Source organism: Oratosquilla oratoria, chromosome 42 (assembly GCF_046742065.1).
Source record: "Oratosquilla oratoria isolate Oo_2021 chromosome 42, ASM4674206v1, whole genome shotgun sequence".
In the NCBI taxonomy this organism is placed as follows: Eukaryota; Metazoa; Arthropoda; class Malacostraca; order Stomatopoda; family Squillidae; genus Oratosquilla; species Oratosquilla oratoria.
Window position 1 is genome coordinate 34734435 of NC_134818.1, and position 15654 is coordinate 34750088.

The following is a 15654-nucleotide window of genomic DNA, read 5'->3' on the forward strand; positions in this document are numbered from 1 at the left end:
TTTACCTAGCAAATTTTTTTTCTTCAAAATTTAAGATATCCCATGATTCTGCACATAAAAAAAAAAAAAAAAAAAAATCGCCATCCTATGACACGCCCTAATATATATATATATATATATATATATATATATATATATATATATATATATATATATGTATGTATATATACATATATATATACATACATATTTATGCAGACAAACCACTGGGAAAATGAAAGAGATGAGGTCTCATCTCTTTCATTTTCCCAGTGGTTTGTCTGCATACTAGTATCACGCGTTCAAGTGATTTCTTCTGCATACATATTTATATATACATATATAAATGTGTGTGTATATATATATATATATACCGTGTCTATTAGAAAGTAGTAGCCTTTATCTGTATGTTTGTTTGTTTATTTGTTTGTTTGTACACGAACTACTCCTAGGGTTTTAGAGATAGACCCCCATAACCATATATATTCTGATACCCTATCAATCCAGATACTTGGATAACTATATTTCATTTCCAAAAAATATATTTAGGGTTAAGGGTTAGAGTTAGGAGGTTTATGGTGTGGGAACACGCCACTACTACAGTCTCCCTTAAGTCGCGTAGTATTTTTTGTGACTTAAGAATTAATATGAATAAACAAACCATTGTGTGTGTCCATAGATATAATTTATATTTGTGAAATTAATGTTGCCAGAAACCATGATAGCTTTTGTAAGAAAGCATGTAAATGTAAAATGATTGTATTATTTTACCAAATGTTGAAATATTGGTTATTTTCATTTAATTTTGGTGCGGGCGGAAATAGTTTATTCGCAAACTCCTAAGTTTTTGCAGATAAACCCCTATAATCATATATATCCTGAAGATAAATAAACTAGATATATTTCTTCACCTTTTAGCTGTAGACATTTATTGTCAATCCACACACACACACACACACACACACACACACACACACACACACACACACACACACACACACACACACACACACACACACACACACACACACACACATGCACATACACACGCACGCAAAAGAATGTGTACATATGATATTTGTGTTTGTGTATGCATGTATTTTCAAACTAGGGTTTCCCAGCCCTCGGGAGGGGAGGGGGCGCACACCTGGGAGGGGGAATGTTGAAAGATATATTTAATTAAAAAATATTTTGGTTAGGGTAAAGGGTTAAATTTAGGTGGTTTATGGTGAAGGAACGCGCCACTACTGTAGTTCCCCCTTAAGTCACGTATCATATTTGTATCTTTAGAATTAATATGATTAAACAAACCATTGTATGTGTTCATTAATATTATTTATATTTGTGAAATTAATGTTGCCACAAACCATGATAGCTTTTGTATGAAAAAATCATGCAAATGTAAAATGATTGTATAATTTTTTACCAAATGTTGAAATATTAGTTATTTTAATTTAATTTTAGTGCGGGCGGAAATTTATTATTTACAAACTCCTCCTAGGTTTTTACAAATAAACCCCTATAACCATATATATTTTAAGATAAATAAACTAGATACATTTCTTTACCTTTTAGCTATAGACATTTATTGTCAATCCACACACACACACACACACGCACGCAAAATATGTGTACATGATATTTGTGTATGCATGTATTTTCAAACTAGGGTTTCCCAACCTTCGGGTAGGGGGGCGCACACCTGGGAGAGGGAGTGTTTAAAGCTATATTTTATTTTTTATATATATATTTTTTCATATATATATTCATATTTCATATATATATGAGTGGTAGGGTGTGAGATAAACATCGAGAATCGTTGGAGTTTTAATACTGACGTTTTGCTCTTAACAGAACTTCTTTAGAGTGTACATACATGGACAGAAAATCAATAATTTATAACTCACATCATTTCGCGTTCCTTTCCTAACCTAACGCCCCCTTTAACTCCTGTAGAACCAACAAGCCGGACACATTAGACAGTTTAATAAAACCATCGCGATGTTTACAGTAGGGCTGGGATATTATAAATGCTGCCTCGACTATATTTCGTTCCTTCTTGTCTAATCCTCGTTTCAATATTTCTACTCCGTCCCAGTTGGGTAAGTGTCCATATTGTTCCGCATGAACCACCAGTGCATTGGATGTTCGGTGGACTCTCAGGTAAGTTTTGTGCTTGTATGTATGCTTGTGTAGGCCTCTTCCTGCCTCACCGAAGTAGCTCAGGTCACAGCCGCTGCATAGTATCTTGTATACCACGCTGTTATTAATGTTGTCTCTTCTCCGCTCACCTCTCACTATTTCACCAATCTTCGTAATGAATGAACTGACAATCTTCAGCCCTGCCCTGTGGAGTAAATATCCCAGCTCTTCTGTGTACTTGGAGTTAGGAACCACAATATAGCCACCTTTACCTCATCCTTTTTCCTTTTTATTGTTTTAAGCGCTATTTTTCTTAAGCTATGTAGTAACCCTTAAAACAGGGGGAAAAAAAGGAAAAAAGGATGAGGTAAATGAGACTAAGGAAGGTGGTTTTATTGTGGTTCCCAACTCCAAGTACACAGAAGAGCTGGGACATTTACTCCACAGAGCAGGGCTGAAGATTGCCAGTTCATTCATTACGGAGATTGGTGAAATAGTGAGAGGTAAAGGGAGAAGAGACCACATTAATAACAGCGTGGTATACAAGATACTATGCGGCGGCTGTGACCTAAGCTACTTTGGTGAGACAGGAAGAGGGCTACACAAGCGGACATACAAGCACAAAAATGACCTAAGAGCCAACCGAACATCCAACGCATTGGTGGTTCATGCGGAACAATATGGACACTTACCCAAATGGGACGGAGTAGAAATATCGCAGCGAAGATTAGACAAGAAGGAACGAAACATAGTCGAGGCAGTATTCATAATATCCCAGCCCATCGGGATGGTTTTATTAAACTGTCCAATGTGTCCGGCTTGTTGGTCCTAAGGGAGCTGAAGGGGGCGAAAAAGAGGAATGGATTAGGATAGGAGAGGAACGAGAAATGATGTGAGTTATAAATTGTTGATTGTCTGTCCATTATGTACACGCTAAAGAAGTTCTGTTAAGAGCAAAACGTCAGTATTAAAACTCCAACGATTCCCGGTGTTTATCTTACCACCCTACCACTCATTTCTGTCCTCCGTCCTTCAATATATATATATCTATATATATCTATCTATCTATATATATATATATATATATATATATATATATATGTATATATATATATATATGTGTGTGTGTATGTGTGTGTGTGTGTATACACACACACACACACACACACACACACACACACACACACACACACACACACACACACACACACACACACACACACGCACATACACACACACACACACACACACACACACACACACACACACACACACACACACACACACACACACACACACACACACACACACACACACACACACACACACACACACACACACACACGCACACACACACACACACACACACACACACACACACACACACACACACACACACACACACACACACACACACACACACACACACACGCACACACACACACACATCTTCATGATTACAAAAGCTATGTCGATAGAGAGGAAATCTCTGCAGGGTCACCCATATCGAACAGGTTTTGTACGAAAGATCAGACAAAGAGCAGCTCAAACACACAGTTGCAGGACCCACTGCTAACTGACACGTCCCTAATGGCAAACAGGGAAATTCCTCATAGATATATGGGGTACCGTCATAATGACGGCGTGGACCATTGGGCGCCCTATAGTAATAGGGCTTCACCGAATGTAATGAATAAGGTGACACCAGAGAAATATCTCACCAGAAACCAGTTGGCAAGGAGGTGAGATTACTGCCAACCCCCCTTTCATAGCCAACATGAATATGAATAGCACAATCAAAAGAAAACCGGGCGTTCCTGTTGGATCATCGTCACCTAAAGGTCCAACCGCATTGCCTCGTGTGCTTACGGGCAGTGTGCCACCGAATGTGAGTAAGCACTGTCCAAGCAGATCCAAGTCTTGGACATTAAAGAACATGAAGAAAATGAAAATCTATACTTACAACGTAAGAAGTCTCTCAGAAGACCACAGACTGGAGAGTTTAATGAAAGAACTAGACAACATCAAATGGAACATCGTAGGACTGAGCGAAGTCCGAAGAACAGAAGAAAAGCTGGTACAATTACAAGATGGTCACCACCTGTTCTACTATAGAGGTAAGGACAAAGAAAGATCTAGTGGAGTAGGATTCTTGATCAACCGAGAGGTTGCGGGTAACGTAATCAAATTCAGTAGTTTATCGGACAGGGTAGCTTGGATTGTGATTAGGCTTTGTAAAAGGTACACTCTAAAAATAGTTCAGGTCTATGCACCAACTTCACAGAGTTCAGACGAGGAAATTGAGTCCTTCTATGATGATTTAAGTCAAGTAATGGATCAAGAAAAAAGTAAGTACACTTTGGTAATAGGAGACTTTAATGCTAAAGTAGGGAAGAGGATGGGAGATGAGACGTGCATTGGGAAGTTTGGAGTAGGTGAAAGAAATGACAGAGGTGAGATGTTAGTCAATTTTGCAGAGAACTACAATATGGGGATAATGAACACTTTCTTTCAAAAGAAATGGAACAACAAAAAACGAAATAGACTTCATATTAGGAGATGAGAGCAAAAGGGTTAGCAATGTTACGGTGATAAATAAAGTCAACATAGGGAGTGACCATAGAATGGTAGGATGCACAGCTAAATTCAACTTCAGAGCCGAGAGAAATAAACTAGTTTTAAAAAGGAAAATAAGCCTTGCAAAGGTTAAGGATAATAAAAAGAAATTTCAGTTAGAAATTAAAAATAGATTCGAAGCTCTAAGAACTAACGAGGACAGCGTGGAAGTTATCAATGTGAATTTAGTGAATATCATTAAGGAATTAGCAGAGAAAGTAGGAAGTACAAAAAACATTAGAGAAAACAAATACTCCAAAACTACAAATGACCTAATTAAAAGAAGAAGGAACATGCAGATTAAAAGCAGTAGAGACGAAATAGAAAAAGTAGAACTAAACAAGCTTATCAACAAAAGGCAGAGATTAGAGAAAAGAAAGAGAAACATGGACGAAATAGAAGAAACTATTCGGAAAGATAAAATTATTAAAGTGACCGAGCGTAAACATGCTTTAGGAAGACAGCAAATGGAGAAATAATTAAATGTAGAGACAAAATGGTAAAGAGAAGAAGAATTTTACCAAGAGCTTTACTCTTCGAAGGCCGTAGTTGAGTCAGTAAATTCATGTGTAGACGTTAGTAGTGTACCAGACATTACAAAGGAAGAAGTAGAATTTGCTTTAAAAACTATGAAAAGAGGAAAAGCACCAGGGGAAGATGGTATATCAATAGATCTATTGAAAGACGCTGGTAAATTAGTTCATATTAAATTAGCTGAGTTGTACACCCAGTGCTTACGTCAAGAAAGCGTTCCGAATGCGTGGTGCAATGCTATAGTGATTTTGCTTCATAAAAAAGGAGACCAGAAGGACCTTAGTAACTATCGACCGATTAGCTTGCTATCAAACGTATATAAAGTATTCTCCAAGATCCTCACAAATAGACTGAGTCAAGTTCTAGATGGTAACCAACCGAGAGAACAGGCAGGCTTTAGAAGCGGATATTCAACTCTAGACCATTTGCAGGCGATAAACCAACTGATCGAGAAAACGACAGAATATAATATACCTCTGTGTTTAGCTTTTGTAGATTACGAGAAGGCCTTTGATTCAGTAGAACAAATAGCAATACTAAACTCGCTACGCAAACAAGGTACAAACGAACAGATCGTAAGAGTTTTAGAAAAGATTTATTCGAAAGGTACCGCTATAGTTCGACTACATAAAGACACAGAAAAGATCAAAATCGAGAAAGGAGTACGGCAAGGCGATACAATTTCACCCAAACTATTTACAGCTTGTTTAGAAGATATTTTCAGAAGGTTGAGTTGGGAAAAGAAAGGTTTGAAGATTAATGGCGAATATTTGAACCACCTAAGAATTGCAGATGACATCATTCTTATTTCAGAAAGAGCAGACGACTTGCAAGATATGCTGAGCGATCTAAACAAAGAAAGTATCAAAGTAGGTCTAAAAATGAATAAGAGTAAAACCAAAGTAATGTTCAACACGAAAGTTCAAAGTAAAGAGATTGTAATTGATGATGAGAGTCTTGAGGAAGTTGAAGAGTATAATTATTTAGGTCAGATGGTGAAGGTGACGAAAGATCATGATAATGAGATAAAAAGACGCATTACAATTGGTTGGAAAATGTTTGGTAAGTATAGTAAAATCCTGAGAGGCTCTCTACCTTTATGTATGAAACGTAAAGTTTACAACCAATGCATTCTACCAGCAATAATCTACGGATGTGAGACTTGGAAGCTGACGAGGGCGATGGAAACAAAGCTAAGGACTGCACAGAGGAGAATGGAGAGATCAATGATGGGAATAACACTGAGAGACCGAAAGAGAGCAAGTTGGGTGAGAGAGCAGACTAGAGTGAAAGATATTGTGGAGGCAGTAAAAGAGAGGAAGTGGAATTGGGCAGGTAAGTTGGTGCGAACGACTGATGAGCGATGGAGCAAGTGTGTTACTGAATGGACGCCGCGAGATAGGAGGCGTGGAAGAGGGAGACCAGACAGAAGGTGGAGAGACGAGATCGAGAGGTTTGCGGGAGTGACGTGGCAGAGGGTGGCACGGTCGTGTGAATCATGGAATGCTATGAAGGAGGCCTTTGTTCAGCAGTGGACTCAGGATGGCTGATTTGATTTGATTTGATATATACGTATATATATATATATAAATATATATATATATATATATATATATATGTATATATACACACATATATATGATACATACATACATACATACATACATACATACATACATACATACATACAAATATATATATCACTGGGATGAAATGTAGCAGCACGTTTGTGAAACGCACGAAGAACTCATAGTCAGAATTAAAAAAAAAAAAAAAAGTTAAACTTCTACATTTCGGTTAATAGCTTTAGCCTTCTTCAGGAAAGTGCAAGATACAAGAGTTGTTTGAGACTTAAATACTGTTAAAATGAAAGAGGAGTAGGAACATGGATAGATGACGGGCAACATTCCGTCACTCAGGGTGGGGTCAGAAGGAAGAAGGGTTCGAGGGCAGAAAAGGTAGAGGTGTGAGGTCAGAGTGGGGAGGAGTGCGGGGTCGGAAGGAGGGGGGAAGCGAAGTCAGGAGGGTGAACATTCTTAACCAAACGACTCGCAGCTAGACGTGAGATTATGTCTGGAGACCATTGTCCATTGTGATGTTAAATTCGGATTCGGATATTTTTCAATTAAGGTGGATTCAACTATTTTCCTCCTGAAATCGCAATTAGACTTAAACACTAATTTAACCTTATCCCAATCAAAATAATTTTTTTTTTTTTTTTTTTTTTTTTTTTTTTTGCTGACATGTTGGGACACAGCCGATCTTTCTTGGGCATATCTAATGGATCTTTTGTGTTCGGATAATCTGGTGTTCAGGTCCCTGCCGGTCTGACCAAGGTACACTAGATCACAATCCAGACAGGGTAAGCTATAAACTCCCGGAGCCTCGGCTCCCCTTAATCTTTGGTGGACATTCACAATTTGTTTATGTACGGTGTTGGGGTAATGATAGGCAAGTGTAAGGCGGTTCTTGGGGATTAGATTAATAGAAGGACTGGTGGAGTGACAACAAGGTATTTCTAAAATGTCTTTGTTAAGAGGGTTGTGTGGTGGGGGCTGAAATTTTATAATAGTTGGCTCTAGCCTTACTGAGGGCTTGATCCAGGAACCAGGACGGATATGCCAACTTCATTAACTGACTTTTGATTAAGTCAATCTCCTGGTCCAAGAATTGAGGACTACAAATCCTAAAAGCTCTTAGAAAAAGACCGGAGGCAACACTCTTCTTGACTTTGTCGGGGTGGTTACTAAAAAAGTGGAGGTAACTACCTGAATGGGTGAGTTTTCTGTAAATTGTGAAAGATAAATTACCATCAGTCCTTCTGATTCAAATGTCTAAGAATAGGATCTGGTGACCTAATTCCCATTCGGCTTTGGATTTAATGTTAGAGGACAATTTGTTCAACTTGTCCAGGAATACTTTAAACACACCCCATCTGTCATCCCACGTTGAGAAAACGTCATCGACATAACGGTACCAAATCATCTCAGGCGGTTTGACAATGGGTAAAAAAGTACACTCAAAGTACTCCATGTACAATTTGGCCAAAACAGGAGATAAACTAGAACCCATAGGGCAACCGAATTTCTGTCTAAAGAATTAGTCCTGGAAAGAAAAGACGTTTGAAAAAGCACAAGCGTGGACCAAATTTTGTTGACCGGAAGTGGGAAATTGTCCTGAAATGGTCACAGTCTGGATTCTAAAAATATAAGAAAATCCTCAACATTGACGTTACTGAAGAGAGATGTTATATCAAGACTTAGTAACTTGGCGTCCTGTATTTTGACATTACTGATTTTGGAAATGAAATCAATGGAGTTTTTAATGTGAGAGTTGGAAAATTGGCCAACAAAAGATGACAGAAAATCTGAGAGTCATTTGGAAAGTTTACTAGAACATGAACCTCGTTTAGAAATGATAGGTATGAATGATATGCCTGATTTATAAACCTTCGGAAGACCATGAAAATAGGGGAACTTGGGATTTGTGACCTTCAAATTATTTATACAATCATCCACTGAAATCTTACAGACCTGTTTATTAAATTCAGCGGCTGCGGTCTTGATTTTTTTTCGTAGGTTTCCGAGTCATTTAACAAATCATATTTTTTTTTAACACAATCCAAAAGTTCTAAAACAGTAACTTTACCTCCTTTATCTGGCTTTGTTACAATGATGTTATCTAACTTTTTCACAGCTGACAACGAATCCCGATATCTTTTCGGGATGCGTTGTCAATATATATATATATATATATATATATATATATATATATATATATATATATACACATATATATATCACTGGGACAGTTTGTAGTTGCACATTTGTATTACTGTGGGTTCTTCGTGCGTATATACATACACACACACACACACACACACACACACACACATATATATATATATATATATAAATATATATATAAATATATATATAAATATGAATATATATATATATATATATATATATATATATATACATATATATATATTTATATTTATATGTATATATACAGTATATATATATATACCTCCTTTACTAGTCTTTCTTCACTCATTCTTTCCATGTGTCCAAACCATCCTAATATTCTTTCATCAACCCTATCTCCCAACTCCCTTTCCACCCCTGTTCTCCTCCTCACCTCCTCATTTCTCACTCTATCTAGCCTAGTAACCCCCATCATACTTCTCAGACACTTCATCTCAAACACATTCAAGCTCCTTCTCTCTTCCTCTCTTATGTTCCCTGTTTCTGCTCCATACAGTGCTGTTGGCACAATCACTCCTTCATACAGTCTCCTCTTAGCATCCATTCCCAAATTTCTATTCCTCATTACACTTTTTAATCCACCAAGGCATTTACTTGCTTCTCTCAATCTACATTCTACCTCCACCTTTACTCCACCTTTTCCTGCCACATTTGCACCCAAGTATCTAAAACTATCCACTTCCTCCAGTTGCTCTCCCTTAATGCTCACTTCCAAGATACTGCCACTTTCACCCCTTGTACATCTCATCATCTTACTTTTACCCACATTTATCTTCAGCTTTCTTCTATCACACACTCTCCCAAACTCTGTCACCAACTTCCTCAATCCCTCCTCCGATCCTGCCACAAGCGCAGTGTCGTCTGCAAACAACAGCTGTCTCACCTCCCACTTTTTTCCATTTTCTTTAACCATCTCCAATCCCTGACCCACTACCCTTGCATTTACCTCTCGCACTACCCCATCCATGTATAAGTTGAGCAGCCAGGGTGACATAACGCATCTTTGACGAAGTCCCACCTTTACCTCGAACCACTCACTCTCTCCATTTCTAATCCTGACACAAGCTCTACTACTCTCATAAAAACTCTTCACAGCTCTCAGAAGCTTTCCTTCTACCCCGTATATCCGCATAACCTCCCACAGTGTCTTTCTGTCTACCCTGTCGTAAGCCTTTTCCAGATCCATAAAGGCCCAAAAAACATCCTTCCCCTTTCCTATAGCTTTCTCACATATCTGTCTTACCACAAAGATCTGATCTACACAACCTCTACCTGTCCTAAATCCACACTGTTCCTCACCAATTACTCCCTCTGTTCTTCTCCTAATCCTCTCAATTAAGATCCTCCCATAAGCCTTCCCAACTACACTTAACAAGCTAATCCCTCTGAAACTACTACATTCACACTTGTCCCCCTTTCCCTTGTAAAGTGGAACTATACAAGCACTCCTCCAGTCCTCCGGCACTCTACCTTCTCTTCAACAAACATTAAATAACCTCACCAACCAGTCCACCATCACTGTACCTCCTTTTTTAAGACATTCTGCATGACATCCATCCAGACCAGGTGCCTTACCTGCTTTCATCATCTTAACAACTGCCTTCACTTCATCCTTCCTTATTTCTCCTCCATTCTCCTCACTCATCACTCTCATTTTCTTCGCACTTCCCACTGCAGCTATCTTTCCCTCCCTATCCTCCTTCACATTTAGCAACAACCTAAAATATTCTGCCCATCTTCCCCTTACTGCCTTCTCTTCCATTATCATCTCACCATCTGCACCTTTTACCTTTTCTTCTCTACTTGATTCGCCTCCTCTTCCTCTCTTAATTTCTTTCCAAAACATCTTTTTATTCCTTTCAAAATTTTCTGTCATACTCTTACCCCATTTTACATCTGCTCTCCTCTTTGCCTCCTTTACCTTTTTCTTTACTTCTCTTTTCTTTTCTTTGTACCTCTCATATGACTCCCTCGTCCTATTTTGTAACCAATCTGTGTAAGCTCGCTTCTTCTCTTCTACAACCTTCTTTGTTTCCTCATCCCACCATTCACTACCCTTCCTTCTATTTCCTCCTGTCCTTCTTTTTCCACACACCATCTTTGCACACTTTGTGACTCCCTCCTTGAACCATCCCAATTCCTCCTCCACACCTAGCTCTACTCTATCCTTCACTCCCTCCCACTCCTCCTTCAGCATCTTCTTGTACTCCTTTTCCTCTTCATTTAAAGAGTTCACTCTAAGAACCTCCCTACCTTTTGTCCCTTTCCTCTTTCTCCATCTATCCTCCACTTTCAACTTACCTTCCACAAGAAAATGATCTGATATTCCCCCACCCTCTCCCCTTAGCACATGTACATCCTTAACTCTTCCTATCATAATCCTATTTACCACTACATAGTCCATTAAAGCTCTATCTACCACCCTTCCCTCCACCACCCTCTCCCATGTGTACTTATGCTTGACTTTCTTCCGAAACACTGTATTTGCTATCATCAACTCTTTTTCTAGACACATTTCCACCATCAACTCTCCACTACGATTCTTTCCTGGAACTCCACATTTACCAACCACTCCATCAATTGGATCCTTTCCTACCCTAGCATTAAAGTCTCCCAGTACTATTACATTTACACTTCTCCCTAAACCCTCTATGCACTCATTTAAATCTATCCAAAAGGCCTCCCTTTCTTCTACACTCTTCTCACTGCCAGGCCCATATGCACTTACAAAGACCCACATCTCCTTCCCCAGTTTCACCTTCATCCACATTATCCTTGAGGAAACCTCCTTCCACTCCACTACACGTTTACCTATATCTTCAATTACTAGTATAGCCACCCCTTCCCTCCCTCGACCTCTCTTCACTCCTGATAACTAGTAAAGGAGGTATGGAAGGCAGATGTGGAGGGAGTGAACATGAGGGGACGTCCTAGGATGAGATGGATGGATGGGGTAAGGGGGGCTTTGGGGAAGAGGGGAATGTCTGTTGAGGAAGGACGGGAGAGGACAGAAGACAGGGGTGAATGGAGAATGGTTGTATATGGAAGATGTTGTGATGCATGAGGTGGAATGGACGGGGGGATGGGGGGTGAGGTAGTGTGTGTGAGCAGAATTTTGACGCAGCCCGAAGGGTTTTCTCCCCGTCCTCTCCTTTATATGGGGGGATGGAGAGGGGGGGTCGCCGATTTTAATGAAGCGGCCTTGCTGTGGATGTGCTGTGTCTTGCGACACTGCTTCTGACCCAGGGCAGTGGACAAGGTGCAGGGATGACCCGTCATCTAGGAGGTGCTAAGATGGGAAGGAGGGTGGAGGGGTGTGGAGTGTTTTCAGGGATGGAATGGGTGGGAATGATTTTATGCCTTTTCCTTTTTTGCTACCTCCCTAGTAAGGGGGAAAAAGCCTTGGTATATGTATGTATGTATGTATGTATATATATATATATATACATATATATATATGTATATATATATATATATATATATATATATATATATATCACTGTGGGTTCTTCGTATATATATATATATATATATATATATATATATATATATATGTGTGTGTGTGTGTGTATACATGTATATACAGTATATATATATGTATATATATATCACTGTGGGTTCTTCGTGTATATATATATGTATGTATATATATATATATATATATATATATATATATATATATATATATATATATATATATCATTGGGACAGTTTGTAGCAGCACATTTGTACTGCTGTGGGTTCTTTGTACATATATATATATATATATATTTATATATATATATATGTGTGTGTGTATAAATATATATATATATATATGTATATATATACATATATATATACATATATATATATATATACATATACATATATACATATATATATATACATACATATACATATACATATATACATATATATATACATACATATACATATATATATATATATATATATATATATATGTATATATATATATGTCTAAACAGAAATGTAGTAGCACATTTGTAAATGACACACAGGAAACCCACAGTCGGAGAAAATAAACACCGAATATAGAAGAATCCTATATTTCGGCTATCAACTGTAGTCCTCTTCAGGAAAGTACATAAGACAGAGTACAGAGGGGACTTATAAGCTACAGAGAAGAGAAGGGATGTGGACAGATTACCTCACTCAGGCGCGGGGCAAACTGGGGTGGCGGAGGAGGGAGGGGGTGAGGAGAGGGGGGGGTTGTAAAGTCCGTACCAGTGTGCTAACTGCTGCGCGTGAAATGATATCAGGAGTCCACTGCCCTTTAGAAATATTAATATTAGGGCATTCCTCAATTAATGCTGATTCGACTATTTTCCTCCTGAAACCGCAGTGGGACTTGAACACTAATCTGGCCTTACCCCAGTCGAAAGAATGATTCTTATTTTTTACATGAAGAAATACAGCCGAATTTTCTTGCCCATACCTAATTGACCTTTTATGTTCTGCCAATCTAGTGTTCAAGTCTCTCCCGGTTTGACCCAAGTAAACCAAATCACAGTCTTTGCAGGGCAAACAATAAACACCAGGTGACTCAACTTCCTTCGGTTTTTGTTGAACGTTCACAATTTGCTTACGCACGGTGTTAGGATAGTGATAGGCAATAGTGAGACGTTCATGAGGAAACAACTTAGTAGAAGAACTGATGGTATTATTGAATGGAATTTTTAAAATGTCCTTAAAGGAGCGGTGAAACCTGAGGGGACGGAAGTTTTAAAATGGTTGGCCCTAGCCTTACTGAGGGCTTGGTCCAGAAACCAAGGTGGATAAGCCAACTTCTCAAGTTGACATTTGATCCCCTCAATCTCATGGTCCAGAAATTGAGGACTGCAAATCCTGAAAGCCCTCAAGAAAAGGCCAGAGGCAACACTTTTCTTAACATTGTCAGGGTGATTGCTAAAAAAGTGAAGGTAACTCCCTGAGTGGGTGGGCTTACGGTACACTGAAAAGAATAAATTATCATCAGTTCTTCTTATCAAAATACCCAAGAAAGGGATTTGGTGTCCTTCTTCCCATTGAACTTTAAATTTAAGATTCGGGGTCAATTGGTTCAATTTATCATGGAACACTTCAAATGGGCCCCAACTGTCATCCCACGCCGAAAAGATATCCAAACTGCAACCGTTTCAAGACTTTTTCCCCCTCCCTGTCAACAAAATTCTTGCTTTAGTTCGCCTGTGTGTTTCTTCAAATGTTTTCTCCTTTCAAGACCAATTCTTCCGTCAAAAATTCGGTTGCAGTATGGGTTCCAATTTGTCTCCTGTTTTGGCCAATTTATACATGGAGTATTTTGAGTGTACCCTTTTGCCCAGCATCAAACCGCCCGAAATGATTTGGCTCAGGTACGTAGACGATATCTTTTCGGCGTGGGATGACAGTTGGGGCCCATTTGAAGTGTTCCATGATAAATTGAACCAATTGACCCCGAATCTTAAATTTAAAGTTGAATGGGAAGAAGGACACCAAATCCCTTTCTTGGATATTTTGTTAAGAAGAACTGATGATAATTTATTCTTTACAGTGTACCGTAAGCCCACCCATTCAGGCAGTTATCTCCACTATTTTAGCAATCACCCTGACAATGTTAAGAAAAGTGTTGCCTCTGGCCTTTTCTTGAGGGCTTTCAGGATTTGCAGTCCTCATCTTCTGGACCATGAGATTGAGGTGATCAAATGTCAACTTGAGAAGTTGGCTTATCCACCTTGGTTTCTGAATCAAGCCCTCAGTAAGGCTAGGGCCAACCATTTTAAAACTTCCGTCCCCTCAAGTGTTCACCGCTCCTTTAAGGACATTTTAAAAATTCCATTTAATAATACCATCAGTTCTTCTACTAAGTTGTTTCCTCATGAACGTCTCACTATCGCCTATCACTATCCTAACACCGTGCGTAAGCAAATTGTGAACGTTCAACAAAAACCGAAGGAAGTTGAGTCACCTGGTGTTTATTGTTTGCCCTGCAAAGATTGTGATTTGGTTTACTTGGGTCAAACCGGGAGAGACCTGAACACTAGATTGGCAGAACATAAAAGGTCAATTAGGTATGGGCAAGAAAATTCGGCTGTATTTCTTCATGTAAAAAATAAGAATCATTCTTTCGACTGGGGTAAGGCCAGATTAGTGTTCAAGTCCCACTGCGGTTTCAGGAGGAAAATAGTCGAATCAGCATTAATTGAGGAATGCCCTAATATTAATATTTCTAAAGGGCAGTGGACACCTGACATTATCTCACGCGCAGCAGTAGCCAAGTTGATGCGGACACTACATCCTCCCCTCTCCTCACCTCCTCCCTCCTCCGCCACCCCAGTTTGCCCCGCACCTGAGTGAGGTCAACTGTCCACATCTCTTCTTACTGTAGTTTATAAGTCCCCTCTGTTCTCTATCTTATGTACTTTCCTGAAGAGGGCTACAGTTGATAGCCGAAATATAGGATTTTTCTTTATTCGAAGTTTATTCTTTCTCCGACTGTGGGTTCCTGTGTGTAATATATATATATATATATATATATATATATATATATGTATATATATATATATATGTATATGTATATATGTAATATATATATATATATATATATATATGG

The 15654-nt window shown here is 38.7% G+C and overlaps 1 protein-coding gene across 1 annotated transcript in view; it reads right to left on the reverse strand.

Moving 5' to 3' along the window:
• Window positions 1-7803: 7803 nt before the first annotated feature.
• The window catches only part of LOC143021613 (uncharacterized), a 24630-nt gene continuing 16779 nt past the window's right edge, over window positions 7804-15654 (reverse strand). Inside the window, exon 6 of the mRNA XM_076179215.1 lies at window positions 7804-8039. Coding sequence (XP_076035330.1) covers window positions 7804-8039 — 236 coding nt within the window. The remainder of the gene's footprint in view (window positions 8040-15654) is intronic.